Source organism: Staurois parvus, unplaced genomic scaffold, assembly GCF_062004578.1.
Source record: "Staurois parvus isolate SC_StPar_1 unplaced genomic scaffold, SC_StPar_1.0 ptg000390l, whole genome shotgun sequence".
Taxonomy (NCBI): domain Eukaryota; kingdom Metazoa; phylum Chordata; class Amphibia; order Anura; family Ranidae; genus Staurois; species Staurois parvus.
In genome coordinates, this window is record NW_028318186.1 from 4238225 (window position 1) to 4253878 (window position 15654).

Sequence of the window (15654 nt, forward strand, 5' to 3'; positions counted from 1 at the left end):
GTTTTTTAGCGCATTTCTAGGCTTGTTTTATTTAATGCCAAAGTAATTTTTTTTAATTTGGAGTTGCTGCTATATATAATTAATTAATTGTGTCGCTTTTCTAAGATCATTTTAATCAGTAGTAAACATTTGATAGATATTCTGCTACTCCAACACTATCCAAAACTTAAAAAAAAAAAAAAGATGGAGATCTACTCTAAATTAAATAAGCCTTCAAGTTATTTAAAATACAAAAAGAATTATTTTATGTTGTCTACAAAGTCCTATATAGTAGTACAGTATATTATATACAAGTCTATTGATTCCCACAGGAGCATACATTTTGAATGAAATACTGAGAGCAATTTAATTATATACAGTATATATTTGTGTGATAAATAAAAGAAATGTAAATGCTCTTATTTCATACAGATGCACTAAATACTATTTCCACTACTAATAATACTTAATACTCATTCATAACAATATTCATAATAATAGCAACTATATATATATATATATATATATATATATATATATATAGTAAAAAATTAATACTTTGATTAACAAAAAGCAAAAAACCTAAGGTATTCATAGGGTTACAACCACTTGTAGTACATGTGTTTGTTTATTTATTTATTTCTGTACTCATCAATTTCCTCTTTGGGGTATATTATGTAACTGTCTGGGAACAAAATCAGAAAACTTGGCATCAACTACAAAAATTTTGAAAAAGGATCATAAAGACTGGAAAAACCCTGAAAAAAAAAATAAACTACTGCTTGTACTGCATTGTGCTTGGTTTGAATTAAGTATTTAAGCAGACAGTATTTCCTTGGAGGGAGTGTCCCTCTGACCAGCCCCCCTTCTTTCTGCAGTGTCATCCATATCTGAGGTCACCCATTAAAAAAGAGCTGCACAGCCTCCCTTTATCAGTGTCTTGCAGGACTTAACAAGAGCATAGCTACAGTTCTGCCATCATGTCTTTCGACACTAATATGAGGTTTAAATTTTCCATATTGGCTATTGTACTTCAGATAATCCTAATAATTTTATTTGGGATATTTGTGCGATATAAAACCGAGGACCATTCATCATCTCACAATGTCACCCAAAGTGATGACACCTTCATTGATCTATATCCATGTAAGTAGAAACATTTAATTCTGCATGTTTTTTTTTTTGTGTAAATAAGTATGAAAAATAATTAACTAACTTACATTCTGAAATTATGGCAAATTCATCTAAAATGTGTTTATACCAGGTAAATACATACATGGTTACGTGAGTCTAATCTTTATTGGATATATATGTATATATATATATATAAATATATATATATATATATATATTTTTTTTTTTTTTTTCCAATTATTTAATTTGTCATTGTTATTAATATTTTGGTAGCAGCGATTGAAGTAGAACTTTTATATTATTATTTTTTATTATTATCGTTGCTCTTATTATTATGATGAACATTATGATGTTTCTTAGTAGTAGTAATTGCAGTAGAAGTAGTAGAAGTGGTATTTTTGATTTTAATATGAGGAGAATGATGATGATGATGATTATTAGTAGTAGTAGTAGTAGTAGTAGTAGTAGTAATAAAGATAGTATTAGTAGTACCAGTAGTACTATGGTTGCTTTAGTGTTATTATATGTTTAAAAATATCATTATCATCATTAATATTAGTAGTAATTATAGTAGTAGTACCAGTAGAGCTATTGTTGTTTTAGTGTTATTATTAATATTATTTTTATATTATAATTATTATTATTAGTAGTAGAAGTAATAATAACAATAATAATGTTAAAAATATTACCACAACAAATGTATGCTTTATCTATAACTCTAGTTTTGTGCCAAATTAATACACCAAAGCAGAACAGTGCTATGAAAATGTATTAAATAGCATCCATTACTTTGCTTTGTACAGAAATTGGAATTATATACTGTATCTTATGGGAATAGCCATCTCCAAATAACTATAGAGTTCCGCATGCGCACAACATTACACTGTGTCTCCAGTTGCCATATGATAATAACAACACATGGATATTCATGACTGGGAAAAGGGGTAATGTCTCTAGACCAGAGGTCTCCAAACTTTTGAAACAAAGGGCCAGTTTACTGCCCTTCAAACGTAAGGGGGGCTGGATTGTGGCCAGTGGGAGTAGAAAATGCCCTGGCATCAGTGGGAGTAAACAATATCCTAGGCTTGGTGGTCAGTCAGTCCTGGTGTCAAGAATAGTGCCCCATCGTTGGTGCCAGTAGGGTCATTAGTTCCCCATTTCTGGTATCAGTGGGAGGAACAGTGCCCTGTAGCTGGTGTCAGTGGGAGAAACAGTGTCCCATCACTGGGGTTAGCAGGAGGAACACTGTCCCATCACTGGTATTAGTGGGAGGAACAGTGCCCTGTCGTTGGGATCAGTGGGAGGATCAGTGCCGCATCGTTGGTGTCAGTGGGAGGAATAGTGCCCCATCGTTGGTGTCGGTGGGAGGAATAGTGCCCCATTGTTGGTGTCAGTGGAAGGAATAGAGCTCCATCGTTGGTGTCAGTGGGAAGAATAGTGTCCCATCATTAGTGTCAGTGGGAAGAATAGCACCCCATCACTGGTATCAATGGAAGGAATAGTGCTTCGCATCAGTGGAAGGAAAAGTGCCCCAATGACCGGATAAAAGCAAGCAAAAAGCCACATCCAGCCCGTGGGCCGCAGTTTGGAGACCCCTGCTCTAGACCATGAACAGATGTAACTGAACAAAATAAGTAATGAATACTATTTACTATGAATACAATATACTTATTTTACTGCCCTAACTTAGAATAATACTTCATCAGAAAAGTGTTATTTAGCAGCAATGTCCAAATTTTTCATGATGACTGTTTAAAGTAAACCTGCCAGGGGTTTCCATTGCTGATCTTCTTCCAAAACCTAAACCAGCCATAGATGGATTGAAATTTGGCCAATTCAGCAGGAACCAGTCAAATTTCGATCCATCTATGTGCAAGCTGGTTGTACTGAAGTTATTCTATTGATCAACTTTAGTACAACCAGTCTGTCTTTTTTTTTTTCATTTGATCACAGTGGGCGGGTATAGCCCTCAGCAGTGGTCACTGTATTCTGCTGGCAGGAAAACCTTCCACTTTCAGAGCACAATATCTTCACAGAAGGGATTCCCTCATCAACGCTGATGGGGAAATCAAGGAATTTTCAGGAAAAAAAGGTTGCACGAAAAAAAAATTACGTGATGTATGGTCAGCCTTATAGTTAACTGGCTGTCATGTTAATCCTTTGGCTTCAATATTTTTTGAGTTGCTGTCCCGGAACAAGCATGCAAATGAGCTAAGTAGCTTTGAAGCCAGGTTCTTCATATGCATTTCTGTTCCAGGTCAGTGACAAATCCTGACAGAAAGACAACTAGTCTTTTTATAGTTTTTCAGAAGGAAAAATAGTGAATCGCAGACTCCATGTTTTCTCATGACAGGTTTCCTTTAAAGTGGTTGTAAACCTTTACATATACCCAGTGAAGTGAATGGCTTCAGGTGATACACACAGATGAAACCAATCCTTCTACATAGGTTGCATCTGTTTTTCTGCAGTCTTCTCTTCAGCTTTTCAAAGTGCTGAATTTATAAAGCTTGTCTGGGAGTTCAAACAACAGGAGGCAGAGAGCTTAAATTACACACTGCAGAGCTTAGTTAAGAGAGCTCTGAGAGCGGATTGGAGGGAAGAGACACACCCCCATTCACTCAGCACACAGGAACAGAGCTGAGGCTGTCAATCTGCTAAAGATCCCTCCCCTGCAGGGGCAGACTGACAACTCATAGGGCCCCCGGTCAATAGGGGATCATGTGGCCCCTGTGTCCTTGCCCAAACTCAAAAAATCCTATGAAAAAGGTACCAGGGGCATCTCATGGGGCCCCCTACTGACCCCGGGCCCTCGGGCAGTGCCTGTGTTTCCAAATGGTCAGTCCTCCCCTGCTCCCCTGTCACCATTTTTCTCTTGGTGTCAGGAAAACTTGTCAGAAGAAAGTCATACTGATAGCAGAGAAATGAGGCAGCAGACAGAAATAACACTTAGTGCTATTAAAGTGGTAATAAAGTCTTGTGTGACAATTTTACCTACAGGTAAGCTTAAAAAATAACTTACCTGTAGGTAAAATGTATATTCCAGCAAGCAGCAGCCGGTGATGTCACCAATGCATAAGCTCTGAAGGAACGGCATACCCATGCTTCTCCTTCAGAGCAATTCCTGGGGTTCCCAGGATGTCATCGCGGCTCCTCAGGGCAACGATATGACGTCATTGTGGCTCCTCAGGATGTGGCGTGACGTCATAGAGGCTCAGCCAGTCAGATGGCCAGAGCCCACAAACCCGGAAGGAAGACCAGGTGAAGATGGAAGTCCTGTCAGCGGTGGAGAACTTTGTTTTCAGCGAAGTCTTTCATAATGTGCTAGTACGTGATGCATACTAGGACATTATGCCATTACCTTGCTGGTGGAAACCATTTTTTTACTACTGCTTTAATTGAGACACTATACTGTAGTGTACCGTACACACTATAGAGGGATATGCTTTGTTCATATTTAATGTTTGAGGTTTACAACTACTTTAAAATGGAACTAAAGGAAAACTTGTTTTTTCATTTTGGTTAGAGCAAGGAAGGGTTATAACCCCTTTCAGTTTTTAATGCCATATCTGGCCCAATGGGAAGATTTCCCTTCACTTCTTGTCCAATAGCCACAACAGGAATTAGGAGGAAATCCCTTCCAGGTCAGGAGATCCCTGGTTGTCACCAGGAATGTGTCTCCATTGGAAAATTCCCTCTATTCCTGTTCTGGTAATAGCCAAAATTTGGTATTCTCTTTCACTTTTGGGGATAGCAATAAAAGTTGCAAATAGGGAAGGAAAGACTCCCTAACGTGGACACAAACAGCAATAAAAACCAGTCAGGTGTTCTAATCCCTCACCACTAGAAAACATTTTGTATTTAGCTATATTTCACCTGCCAAGTTTTTTTATTTTCACCCTTTTTATTTTTAACGCAACTAAAGATACTTATTCTGTCTTTTTTTTTTTCCTTCTTTTTTTTTTTCTTTTTTGAGTGCTGAGTGCTGTCAGCAATAATAATTATTACTGCCACAACCAAACTATGTCTTATCACAGGAAATACTCCACAACAAACCCACTTGGCGATGTCTAATTTCATCCACAGGACAGGATTTCCTCTTCATTGATAGTTTTTCAATTGCTGACGTTTAAATGTTAAGAGGTTTGCCCTCAACTTATACAAAGCATGACTTTTTCAGAAGGTGTTGACATGTATTGCTCTCCTAATGGATGTGAAATAGTTCATTTTGAAGGTGCAATATAATTTATAGGAATGGAACACGACCAATGAAAATTCTGTTGTAGGTCTGCAGTGCTTCTGTGTATTTCCTAAATTCCTGCTAAATAATTATCAACTATTGTGAGACTTATTATTATTGGAATGGATTAACCTGTTGCCACCCACGTAATGCCACACATACACTCTCTGGCCACTTTATTAGGTACACCTGTTCAATTGCTTGGTAACACAAATTGCTAATCAGCCAATCACATGGCAGAAACTCAATGCATTTAAGAATCTAGACGTGGTGAAGACAACTTGCTGAAGTTCAAACCGAGCATCAGAATAGGGAAGAAAGGGGATTTAAGTGACGCTGAATGTGGCATGGTTGTTGGTGCCAGACAGGCTGATCCAGGGGCGGACTGACAACTCATGGGGCCCCCGGGCAATGGGGGATCATGGGGCCCCTGTGTCCTTGCCCAAACTCAAAAAAGCCTATGAAAAAGGTACCAGGGGCATCTCATGGGTCCCTCTACTGACCCCAGGCCCTCGGGGCAGTGCCCGAGTTTCCAAATGGTCAGTCCGCCCCTGGGCTGGTCTAAGTATTCCAAAAACTGCTGATCTTCTGGGATTTTCATGCATAATCATCTCTAGAGTTTACAGAGAATGGTCCATAAAAGAGAAAATATCCAGTGAGCGGCAGTTATGTGGACGAAAATGTCTTGTTGATGTCAGAGGTCAGAGGAGAATGGGCAGACTGGTTTGAGATGATAGAAAGGCAACAGTAACTCAAATAACCACTCACTACAACCAAGGTATGCAGAATACCATCTATGAATGAACAACAAATAAAACCTTGAAGCAGATGGGCTACAGGAGCAGAAGACCACATCAGTTGCCATTCCTGTCAGTTAAGAACAGAAAACAAAGGCTACAATTCGCACAGGTTCACCAAAATTGGACAATAGAAGATTGGGAAAACATTGCCTGGTCTGATGAGTCTTGATTTCCCTAGAGACAGTTGTGCATGAAAATCCCAGTAGGTCAGCAGTTTTTGAAATACTCAGACCACCCTGTCTGGCACCAACAACCATGCCACATTTAAAGTAACCCAAATCCCCTTTCTTCCCCAATTTGATGCTCCGTTTGAACTTCAGCAAGTCGTCTTCACCACGTCTAGATGCCTAAATGCATTGAGTTGCTTCCATGTGATTGGTTGATTAGCAATTTGTGTTTCCAAGCAATTGAACAGGTGTACCTAATAAAGTGGCCGGTGAGTGTATGTGTTCATGGGTGGAAGAGGTTTCTGTGCTCAGCACATGAACAGCTCTTGGTCTGTACTAATGAGCAGGACTTGGCAGGGCCGGTTCCTGATCATGAGACCACTGTAAAAGCCCAAAACTCAAAAACATTTAGCACAGTCACTAAACACCAATACTGAAAAAAAAATCTCAAAAAACCTTAATTTCCGCTAAACATAGTGAAGTACTTTCATTATCCCTCAAATATATACTTAAAATCATTGATGTACCGCAAGTAAAATAAAGCAAAAATATATAATCAAAATATTAAAATAAAGTCCATATAGTCCACAAACATAAAGTGAATCCGCCACCAATGTGATGTAAATTCTTACATAGATACATAGTTCATCTGGCTGAAAAAAGACAAAAGTCCATCCAGTTCAACCATTAAAAAAATAAAAAAAATTATAATCCTATACCCACAGTTGATCCAGAGGAAGGCAGAAAAAAACCAGCAAAGCATGATCCAACTTGCTCCTGAAGGGGAAAAAATTCCTTCCTGATCCCCCGAGAGGAAATCAGATATTCCCTGGATCAACTTTACCTATAAATGTTAGTATCCAGTTATATTGTGTGTATCTAAGAAAGAATCCAGGACTTTTTTAAAGCAATCCAGAACCAACTCTTAAGGGAGTCTATTCCACATTTTCCACAACTCTCACTGTGAAGAAACCTTTCTGTGTTTCGAGATTAAATCTCTTTTCCTCCAGACGTAAAGAGTGCCCCCTTGTCCTCTGTGATGACCTCAGGGTGAATAGATCTACATCGAGTTCACTATATGACCCACTGATGTATTTATACATGTTGATCATATCCCCCCTTAATCTCCTCTTCTCAAGAGAGAATAAATTCAGTTCCTCTAATCTTTCCTCATAGCTGATCTCTTCCATGCTTCTTATCAGTTTGGTTGCCCTTCTCTGTACTTTCTCCAGTTCCCCAATGTTCTTTTTGTGAATTGGTGCCCAAAACTGAACTGCATATTCCAGATGAGGTGTTACTAATGATTTGTAATTCTTAATATCTTCCACTTCCTTTAAATGCTGTCCATGCTGTGCATGCAGCCACCTCGTGCTAATATTAAATGCACACTCCACAGTATTGCCTCTAATACATAATCAAGGACAAGAAAACATTTTTTGCCCCTCCTTGGGCTATGTAATCCACTGCTCCTTTCCTGTTCTGACGGCTCCACACTCATAGGTAGGTTACATGCAAAGACAGAATGGGACAAATAGTGCTCTCTGTATAACGCTCTCTGGCACATCCAGCGTGGGTCAGGCGGGTCGATGAGGTGTGGAGGGAGACTGATGACCTGATGTACCCATGTGTTTAATGTAATGTGTATATCATAGCATTTGGAGTGCTTTTTTAAAGTGAGTGTAATTGTGGGGCGTTTTTAATAATAAAGTGGTTATACAGAGAGCACTATTAGTCCCATTCTGTGTTTGCATGTAACCTACCTATGAGTGTGGGGCCCTCAGAGGAGGAAAGGAGCCGCCAGTGGAGAAGTGGATTGCATAGCCCAAGGAGAGGCAAAAAATGCTTGCTTGACTTTGGTTATGTATTGGGGTCAATACTGTCAGGTGAGTGTTTAATATTAGCACAAGGTGGCTGCATGGACAGCATTATAAGGAAGTGGAAGATGTTAAAAGTTTACATCACATTGGTGGCGGATTCATTTTATGTTTGTGGACTATATGGACTTAATTTTTATGTTTTGAGTATGTTTTTTGATTTTTTTAAATTGCACTACAACAATGTTTTTGTGTATACTGTAACAGCCAATCACAGTGGTCATGTGATATATCAATCCTTCCCCCCTAGGCATACATCCCCTGTTAGACCCTGTAATAAGGGCACAGACAGCAATACCAATCTTCCATAGGTTCTAACTGTTCCTGTCTAAATTCAAAACTAAAAAGGTGTTGAGTGAGCTTGGGATTTAAGATTCAACCTTGTTTGAAATAATAGTGGCTTGTTTCATTCTTGATATGACTTCTGCTGTTTAGGTCCACTGCTGGTCTCACTATGCGAGGCTGGAAAATATTTCACCCCTGCTTAAATTCTTAATTGGTAAAACAAAGCTTTAATTTCCCCAGAGAGCAGTAAAATCATTATCATTTGTTCATAAGGAACAGTTTGCAAATTATACTGCCTCTCCTTAATGCAGACTTTCCTTTTTGGCTCAAGAGGAAGGGAAACTTTCTGACATAGTTTGTGCTGTGGCTTAATAGACTTTGTGATCAGACATAAATCAGTAAGACAAGGCTGAGTTCATTAGATACTTTTTTGTTGGCTGAAGTAAGTGTTTTCCATCATACAGACTGATTGTTCTGTATTCTAAAACAGGGGAATCCAATCCTCCTAAACAAAGGTCCAGTTTACCGTCCTTCAGACCTTAGGAGGGCCAGACTAAGGCCAGTGGAAATATAAAATGCCTTGGGCTTGGTGGTTAGTGGGAGTAAAAAGAAGCATCTTTGGTCTGTAAGAGGAGGAAAAGGCCCCATCATTGGTATTAGTGGGTAGTGGGAGAAATAGTGCCCAATCATGAGTGTCAGTTGGAGCAAAAGTGCTCCAACGTTGGTGTCAGTGGGAGGGACAGTACCCATCGTTGATGGGAGGAGTAGTGTTTCAATGTTTATATCAGTGGAAGAAAGTATGCCTCATTGTTGGTGCCAGTGGGTGAAATAGTGCTTTATCATTGTTGCCAGTGGGAAAAATAGTGCCTTGTATCAATGGGAGGAATAGTGCCCCATTGTTGGTGTCAGTGGAAGGAATAGTACCCATCATTGATGGGAGGAATAGTGTTTCAACTTTTATATCAGTGGAAGAAAGTATGCCTCATTGTTGGTGCCAGTGGATAAAATAGTGCTCCATCATCATTATTAGAGATGAGCGAATCGAACTTGGCGAAGTGGAATTCGTTTCGAATATTAGGAAAAATTCGATTCGCATTGAATCCGAATTTTAGCAAACTTCGGATGCATGAATCGAATTTTCCCCGATCAGCCGGCAAAAGTGTCACTGCAGAGAGCTCCGCTATTTCTGACAGTTCTCTGACAGTTCTGACAGTTCATTTACAGCGGTTGAAACATTGTATCTATTTGTTTCCATTTAGGATACAGATGTTTTTATTCGGAAATAAATAGATACAATGTTTCAACCGCTGTAAATGAACTGTCAGAACTGTCAGAGAACTGTCAGAAATAGCGGAGCTCTCTGCAGATACACTTTTTGCTGTACTGGAATTCTTCTTCTTTTCATTCTTCTTCTTCTTTTCATTCCTCTTCTTCTTCTTCTTCTTCTTCTTCTTTTCATTCTTCTTCTTCTTCTTTTCATTCTTCTTTTCATTCTTCTTCTTCTTTTCATTCTTCTTCTTCTTCTTTTCATTCTTCTTTTCATTCTTCTTCTTCTTCTTTTCATTCTTCTTCTTCTTCTTTTCATTCTTCTTCTTTTCTTTATTCTTCTTCTTCTTCTTTTCATTCTTCTTCTTTTCATTCTTCTTCTTCTTCTTTTCATTCTTCTTTTCATTCTTCTTCTTCTTCTTTTCATTCTTCTTCTTCTTCTTTTCATTCTTATTTTCATTCTTCTTCTTCTTATTTTCATTCTTCTTCTTCTTTTCATTCTTCTTTTCATTCTTCTTCTTCTTCTTTTCATTCTTCTTCTTCTTTTCATTCTTCTTTTCATTCTTCTTCTTTTCATTCTTCTTCTTCTTCTTTTCATTCTTCTTCTTCTTTTCATTCTTCTTCTTCTTCTTTTCATTCTTCTTCTTCTTCTTTTCATTCTTCTTTTCATTCTTCTCATTCTTCTTTTCATTCTTCTTCTCATTCTTCTTTTCATTCTTCTTCTTCTTCTTCTTTTCATTCTTCTTCTTTTCATTCTTCTTCTTCTTTTCATTCTTCTTCTTCTTCTTTTCATTCTTCTTCTTCTTCTTTTCATTCTTCTTCTTCTTCTTTTCATTCTTCTTTTCATTCTTCTTCTTCTTCTTTTCATTCTTCTTCTTCTTCTTTCATTCTTCTTTTCATTCTTCTTCTTCTTCTTTTTATTCTTCTTCTTCTTCTTTTCATTCTTCTTTTCATTCTTCTTCTTTTCATTCTTCTTCTTCTTCTTTTCATTCTTCTTTTCATTCTTCTTCTTCTTCTTCGTCGTGCCCCGTGACTGCCCAAATGAGTGAAGTGTGCGGTGATTCTAAGATCGACGGCACTCATCTGCATGTCATACTGACTGACAGTATTATTTCTCTTCCCCAGCAGACTCCAAGGGCATTTAAATTAAAGGTACAGTGTTCTGCACTAATATAAAGGCTCTCTGAAGCCTAGAAACCCTTTAAATAAGTTAAATTTGCGGCGAATAAATTTGCATCAAATCAAATTTCTCCCGCAAATTCGGCGAATCAGCCGAATCGAATTTTTGAATAATTCGCTCATCTCTAATCATTATCAATGGGAGGAATAGTGCCCCAAGGGCCGGATAAAGGTAAGCAAAGGGCTGCATCTGGCCTGCAGGCCGCAGTTTGGAGACCACTGCTCTGAAACAATACATCTGTCTCAGTTTACTTACCTCAGCAGATCCTGATGTTGCAAGTGTCATTTTATCCACACTCTGACCTCCCTTATGTTTCCTATAAAACATGTGACAATGAGCCTTAAAATATCCTCTACTGGCTAGAAATACAAAAATAAAATATTTATATGCAATATTCCATAGTTACCTGACTTAAAGTGGTAGTAAAGTCACTTTGTATAATTTTACCTATAGGTAAGCTTATAATAGACCTTATCTGTAGGTAAAATGAATATCTCCTGAACGTTCACTGTTTAGAAGATATTCTACGGAGCAGAAGCAGGTGACAAAACTGGCACATGCGCTCTGAAGGAACGCACACTAGTGTTGTTCCTTCAGCTGCCGTGGCCAAAACTGCCATGCGTAAGTGCGGGAGTGATGTCATCAGTGGCTCGTACATTCAAGCAGCCGCAGCCCGTGAACCCGGAGGGAAGACCTGGTGAAGATGGAAACCTTCGGCAGTGGTGACAGCGCTCCACTGCAGGGCTTCATTCTAAACTAAGTCTTTCATAATGTGCTAGCATGCAATGCACACTAGCACATTGATATTATCTAGCAGCAAGAACTTTTTTTTTTTAACAAGTTTACTACCACTTTAAAAACCTCCTATATATTCCTTTGAAGGATACATATACAGACACAGCAGGTTATTTTTGTATGTATTTTGCCACCACTTTAATTGTACTTAATTTACAAGAGCAATGGGAGTGCCAAACCAATGATCGTGGAGTCCCAAACCAGTGATCGTGGAGTCCCAAACCAGTGATCGTGGAGTCCCAAACCAGTGATCGTGGAGTCCAAAATAGCTTATTAATTCTTGATCAGGCTGATACTAGATATTGTATCCAATGCATTTCAGGGGCTAAAAGCGCTTCCTCTTCCCCTTTTGGGATATATGATCATCATTGTGGTGTTGCTGTTACTCTTCTCTGAATTCCTCCTAGTGCACTGCTTGAGGTACCCTGGTGAGCATGAATTGTGCAGTCAGAGCCACTATGCTCCCTGAACCTGTGACATTAGACTGAAATAGCTGAAGGTCCAGCCATTCTTTCTTTACTTCCAGGACTTTCAGGTCCCTGACGCCTGAAAGGTGTTACAACAGGAAATTAAAGAAAATCTAGCAGATTTTCCTCTTAGACAATTGTTCATAGACACCAACTGTCCTGGATTTTCCTAAATTGCCCTGCATCTAGATGCTCTATCAGGATGATGCTGTGCCCCGGTCTATGTCCAAGGACACAGCACTAAAGCTGCAGTCTCCGTAATCTTGCATCACCCCGTTTGGAGTTACTAGGCATGTAGAGTAATGAATAAATGTGTGTAAACTGAAGGGATTGTGGCTGCATGTGGTTCTTTTATGATTAATGGTGGAATTGCTCAGAGTTTTGATGTGATCTAGGTGGGAACGTAATCTGCACATGACCACCTGGAAGGTGGACATGTTAAATGTGGGCCTTGAGCAGGGGTGACAGTGTCCTGGGGCTGGGATGAATATGCAAAATGTAGAATTAGCCATTCATTTCTTTTTGCAAATAGAAATGGAGACTCTTCCTAGTGGTGGAAGACATGTACCTACACTAGCGTAAGAGTCAAGTCTCTTTTGTGAGAGATTGGTGAGCCAAGCAATTTGCAACAATGTCTGGGATTGCCTTACTTAAATTCAGTGTACCAAGGCATTCATGAGACTTTCATTTTCTGCATGAATATGCCACCAGAGTGTTAGGCTTGTTCTACTGGAGTTAGATGTTTTGCACATGGGCCAGATGAATCCATTCAGCATACCTGCCAACATATTTCCTCCATCCAGGCAGCCCTGGTGTGTTACAGGATTATTGATGATCTGAGTGGAAGGTATGACAAAGATGCAGCCTGCAGTATTTCATTTAAAGAGGAGCAGAAAACACATGTTGTTCACTTGCATTCCTATATGGGATACTAAACAGAGAAAATTAGTATCAGATGAAACACAAATTTGAACAAAGAGGAAGTTTAAAGAGGAGCACAAGACACATGTTTCTCACTAGTGATGGGCTGCATGTTCGAGTCGAATGTAAGTTCGACACGGACATGGGCTGTTCGTGTGTTTGTTTAACACACGAATGATACAGGCGCTCGGTGGGCTGTTTGCCTGCTGCACCCCACAATGTACTGCACTGACAGTGCATTGTGATTGGCCAAAACAACGCACCTGACCACAGGTTAAGTGCAATGCTTTGGCCAATCACAGGGCATGATGATGTCAGAAGGAGGTGGGTTGATCGCACCCCCTCGTGACATTGTCATATTATTTAAGAACTGTCATCACGGTGCAGCTGTCAGATGGTGGGAGCCAGCATCAAGGGTGGAGCAGATTTTTCTTGTTCTTTTTTCAGGTTGGCGGTGGCAGCGTGCATCGTGATTGAGGTTGAATCTACTTCAGGGACTTTTTTAATTTTTATTTTTAATAAAGGACTTGTCAAAGACTGTCTCCTTTCTTTTTTTACAATACTCTTTTTTTTTTTTTTTCATGAATGGGTAGCAGTACCATGTACAGCATACTTATTCACTTGGGAGGGGCTGAGATCCGGGGGCCCCCTTGTTAAAGGGGGCTTCCAGATTCCAATAAGTTTCACTACTAAAATACCGCATGACTTAATAATATAACTCATGCGGTACTTTAGTGACTGAGTGGTATCTTACCACACACTCAGATGCGGAAATATACCGCACAGTAAATTGTCCCTGTTCAAAGTTGGTGGGTTCGAAAGTTTGGCCGCAAACCAAACAGGGGGGTGTTCAGCCCATCACTATTGCTCACTTAGGGCTCATGTACACTGCAGCTGATAAACTCACATTTAGGAGCTGTTCAGCATTTTTTTCAGCAGCCCCTGAACTAACCCTAATGTTTTCCTATGTGTCCATGTACACATCTTCGTTTACAGTCGTTTACAGGCATTTGAGTTTACAGTGTTTTTTTTTAACACAGAAAACTTGCGTTTAGCAGTCGATTTTATCAGTTTCAAACATAAAACTCTTGTAAACTAAGCAAATCGCGTTTATAAGAGCCTTTTTTCATCATGAAAAATGCATGCAAAGCGTTTTCAAGGTACTCAAATGGACAAAACACTGAACACAGGATTAGAGATGAGCGAAGTATTCAAAAATTCGATTCGGCTGATTCGGCGAATTCGAGGAATAAATTCGATTCGATGCGAATATATTCGCTGCGAATTTAACTTATAAAAGGGTGTTTCTAGGCTTCAGAGAGCCTTTATATTAGTGCAGAACACTGTACCTTTAATTTAAATGCCCTTGGAGTCTGCTGGGGAAGAGAAATAATACTGTCAGTCAGTATGACATGCAGATGAGTGCCGTCGATCTTAGAATCACCGCACACTTCACTCATTTGGGCAGTCACGGGGCCAAAACCAGAGTGTGGAGCCACAGTGTGGCGGTGGAGGCAGCAGCAATGGGAGGCCATACAGCACCCTATGACAAAAATGGAACCCACCAGCAGTGTGAGGAGACCTGAAAGTGGCACATGGCAGAGTGTGGCGATGGAGACAGCAGCAATGGGAGTCCGATTGCGCAACGGATCAAATTCAAAATCCTAACACTGACGTACAAAGCCGTCCACCATACTGCCCCGAACTACATCACTGACCTAATATCCAAGTACCACCCAGCATGCACACTCCGCTCCTCACAAGACCTCCTCTCTAGTTCCCTGGTCTCCTCCTCCCATTCCCGCCTCCAGGACCTCTCCAGGGTGTCACCCATCCTCTGGAACTCCCTACCCCAATCTATCAGACTATCACCTACTCTCCTCTCCTTTAGGCGCACCCTGAAAACCCATCTCTTCAGGGAAGCCTACACCACCCCCTGCTAACTTGCTGACCTCCTCCACTCTTCCTACCACTCCATCCCCCACAGCTATCTCCTCCTGTGCCACCATCCCCTCCCTCCTAGATTGTAAGCTCCAAAGAGCAGGGCCCTCGATCCCCTCATGTTTTGCATTGTATTGTTATTGTTCTGTCACATGTTCTGTCCCCCTTTGTAATGTACAGCGCTGAGCGAACTATTGGCGCTTTATAAATACTGTATAATAATAATAATTTACTTGCTACAGGCGCAATGTCTAGCCTGTCATTGACATGAATGAGTATGCGCCGCTGTACTTATGTATACAATGGTGCTGTCACAAACACAAGTACAGTGTAAAAACATTTGCAAAAATAAATTTTCTATTCTTTGCATACAACCATATGCTGCACTTGTGCTTATGATAGCAACACTGCAGGGGCGGACTGACAACTCATGGGGTCCCAGACAATAGGGGATCATGGGGCCCCTGTATCTTCGCCCACACTCAAGCCACTCCCAAAAAAGCCTATGAAAGGTACCAGGGACATCTCATGGGGCAGTGCCCGAGTGTCTGAATGGTCAGACTGCCCCTGCACCACTGTATACATGAGTACAGCAGCTCACAGCTCTC

General features: G+C 39.9%; 1 protein-coding gene across 1 annotated transcript in view; it reads left to right on the forward strand.

Moving 5' to 3' along the window:
* The first annotated feature begins 901 nt into the window (after nt 1–901).
* The window catches only part of RHAG (Rh associated glycoprotein), a 74919-nt gene continuing 60166 nt past the window's right edge, over nt 902–15654 (forward strand). Inside the window, exon 1 of the mRNA XM_089686009.1 lies at nt 902–1125. Within this exon, the coding sequence (XP_089542135.1) occupies nt 960–1125 (166 nt within the window). The 5' untranslated portion in view covers nt 902–959. The remainder of the gene's footprint in view (nt 1126–15654) is intronic.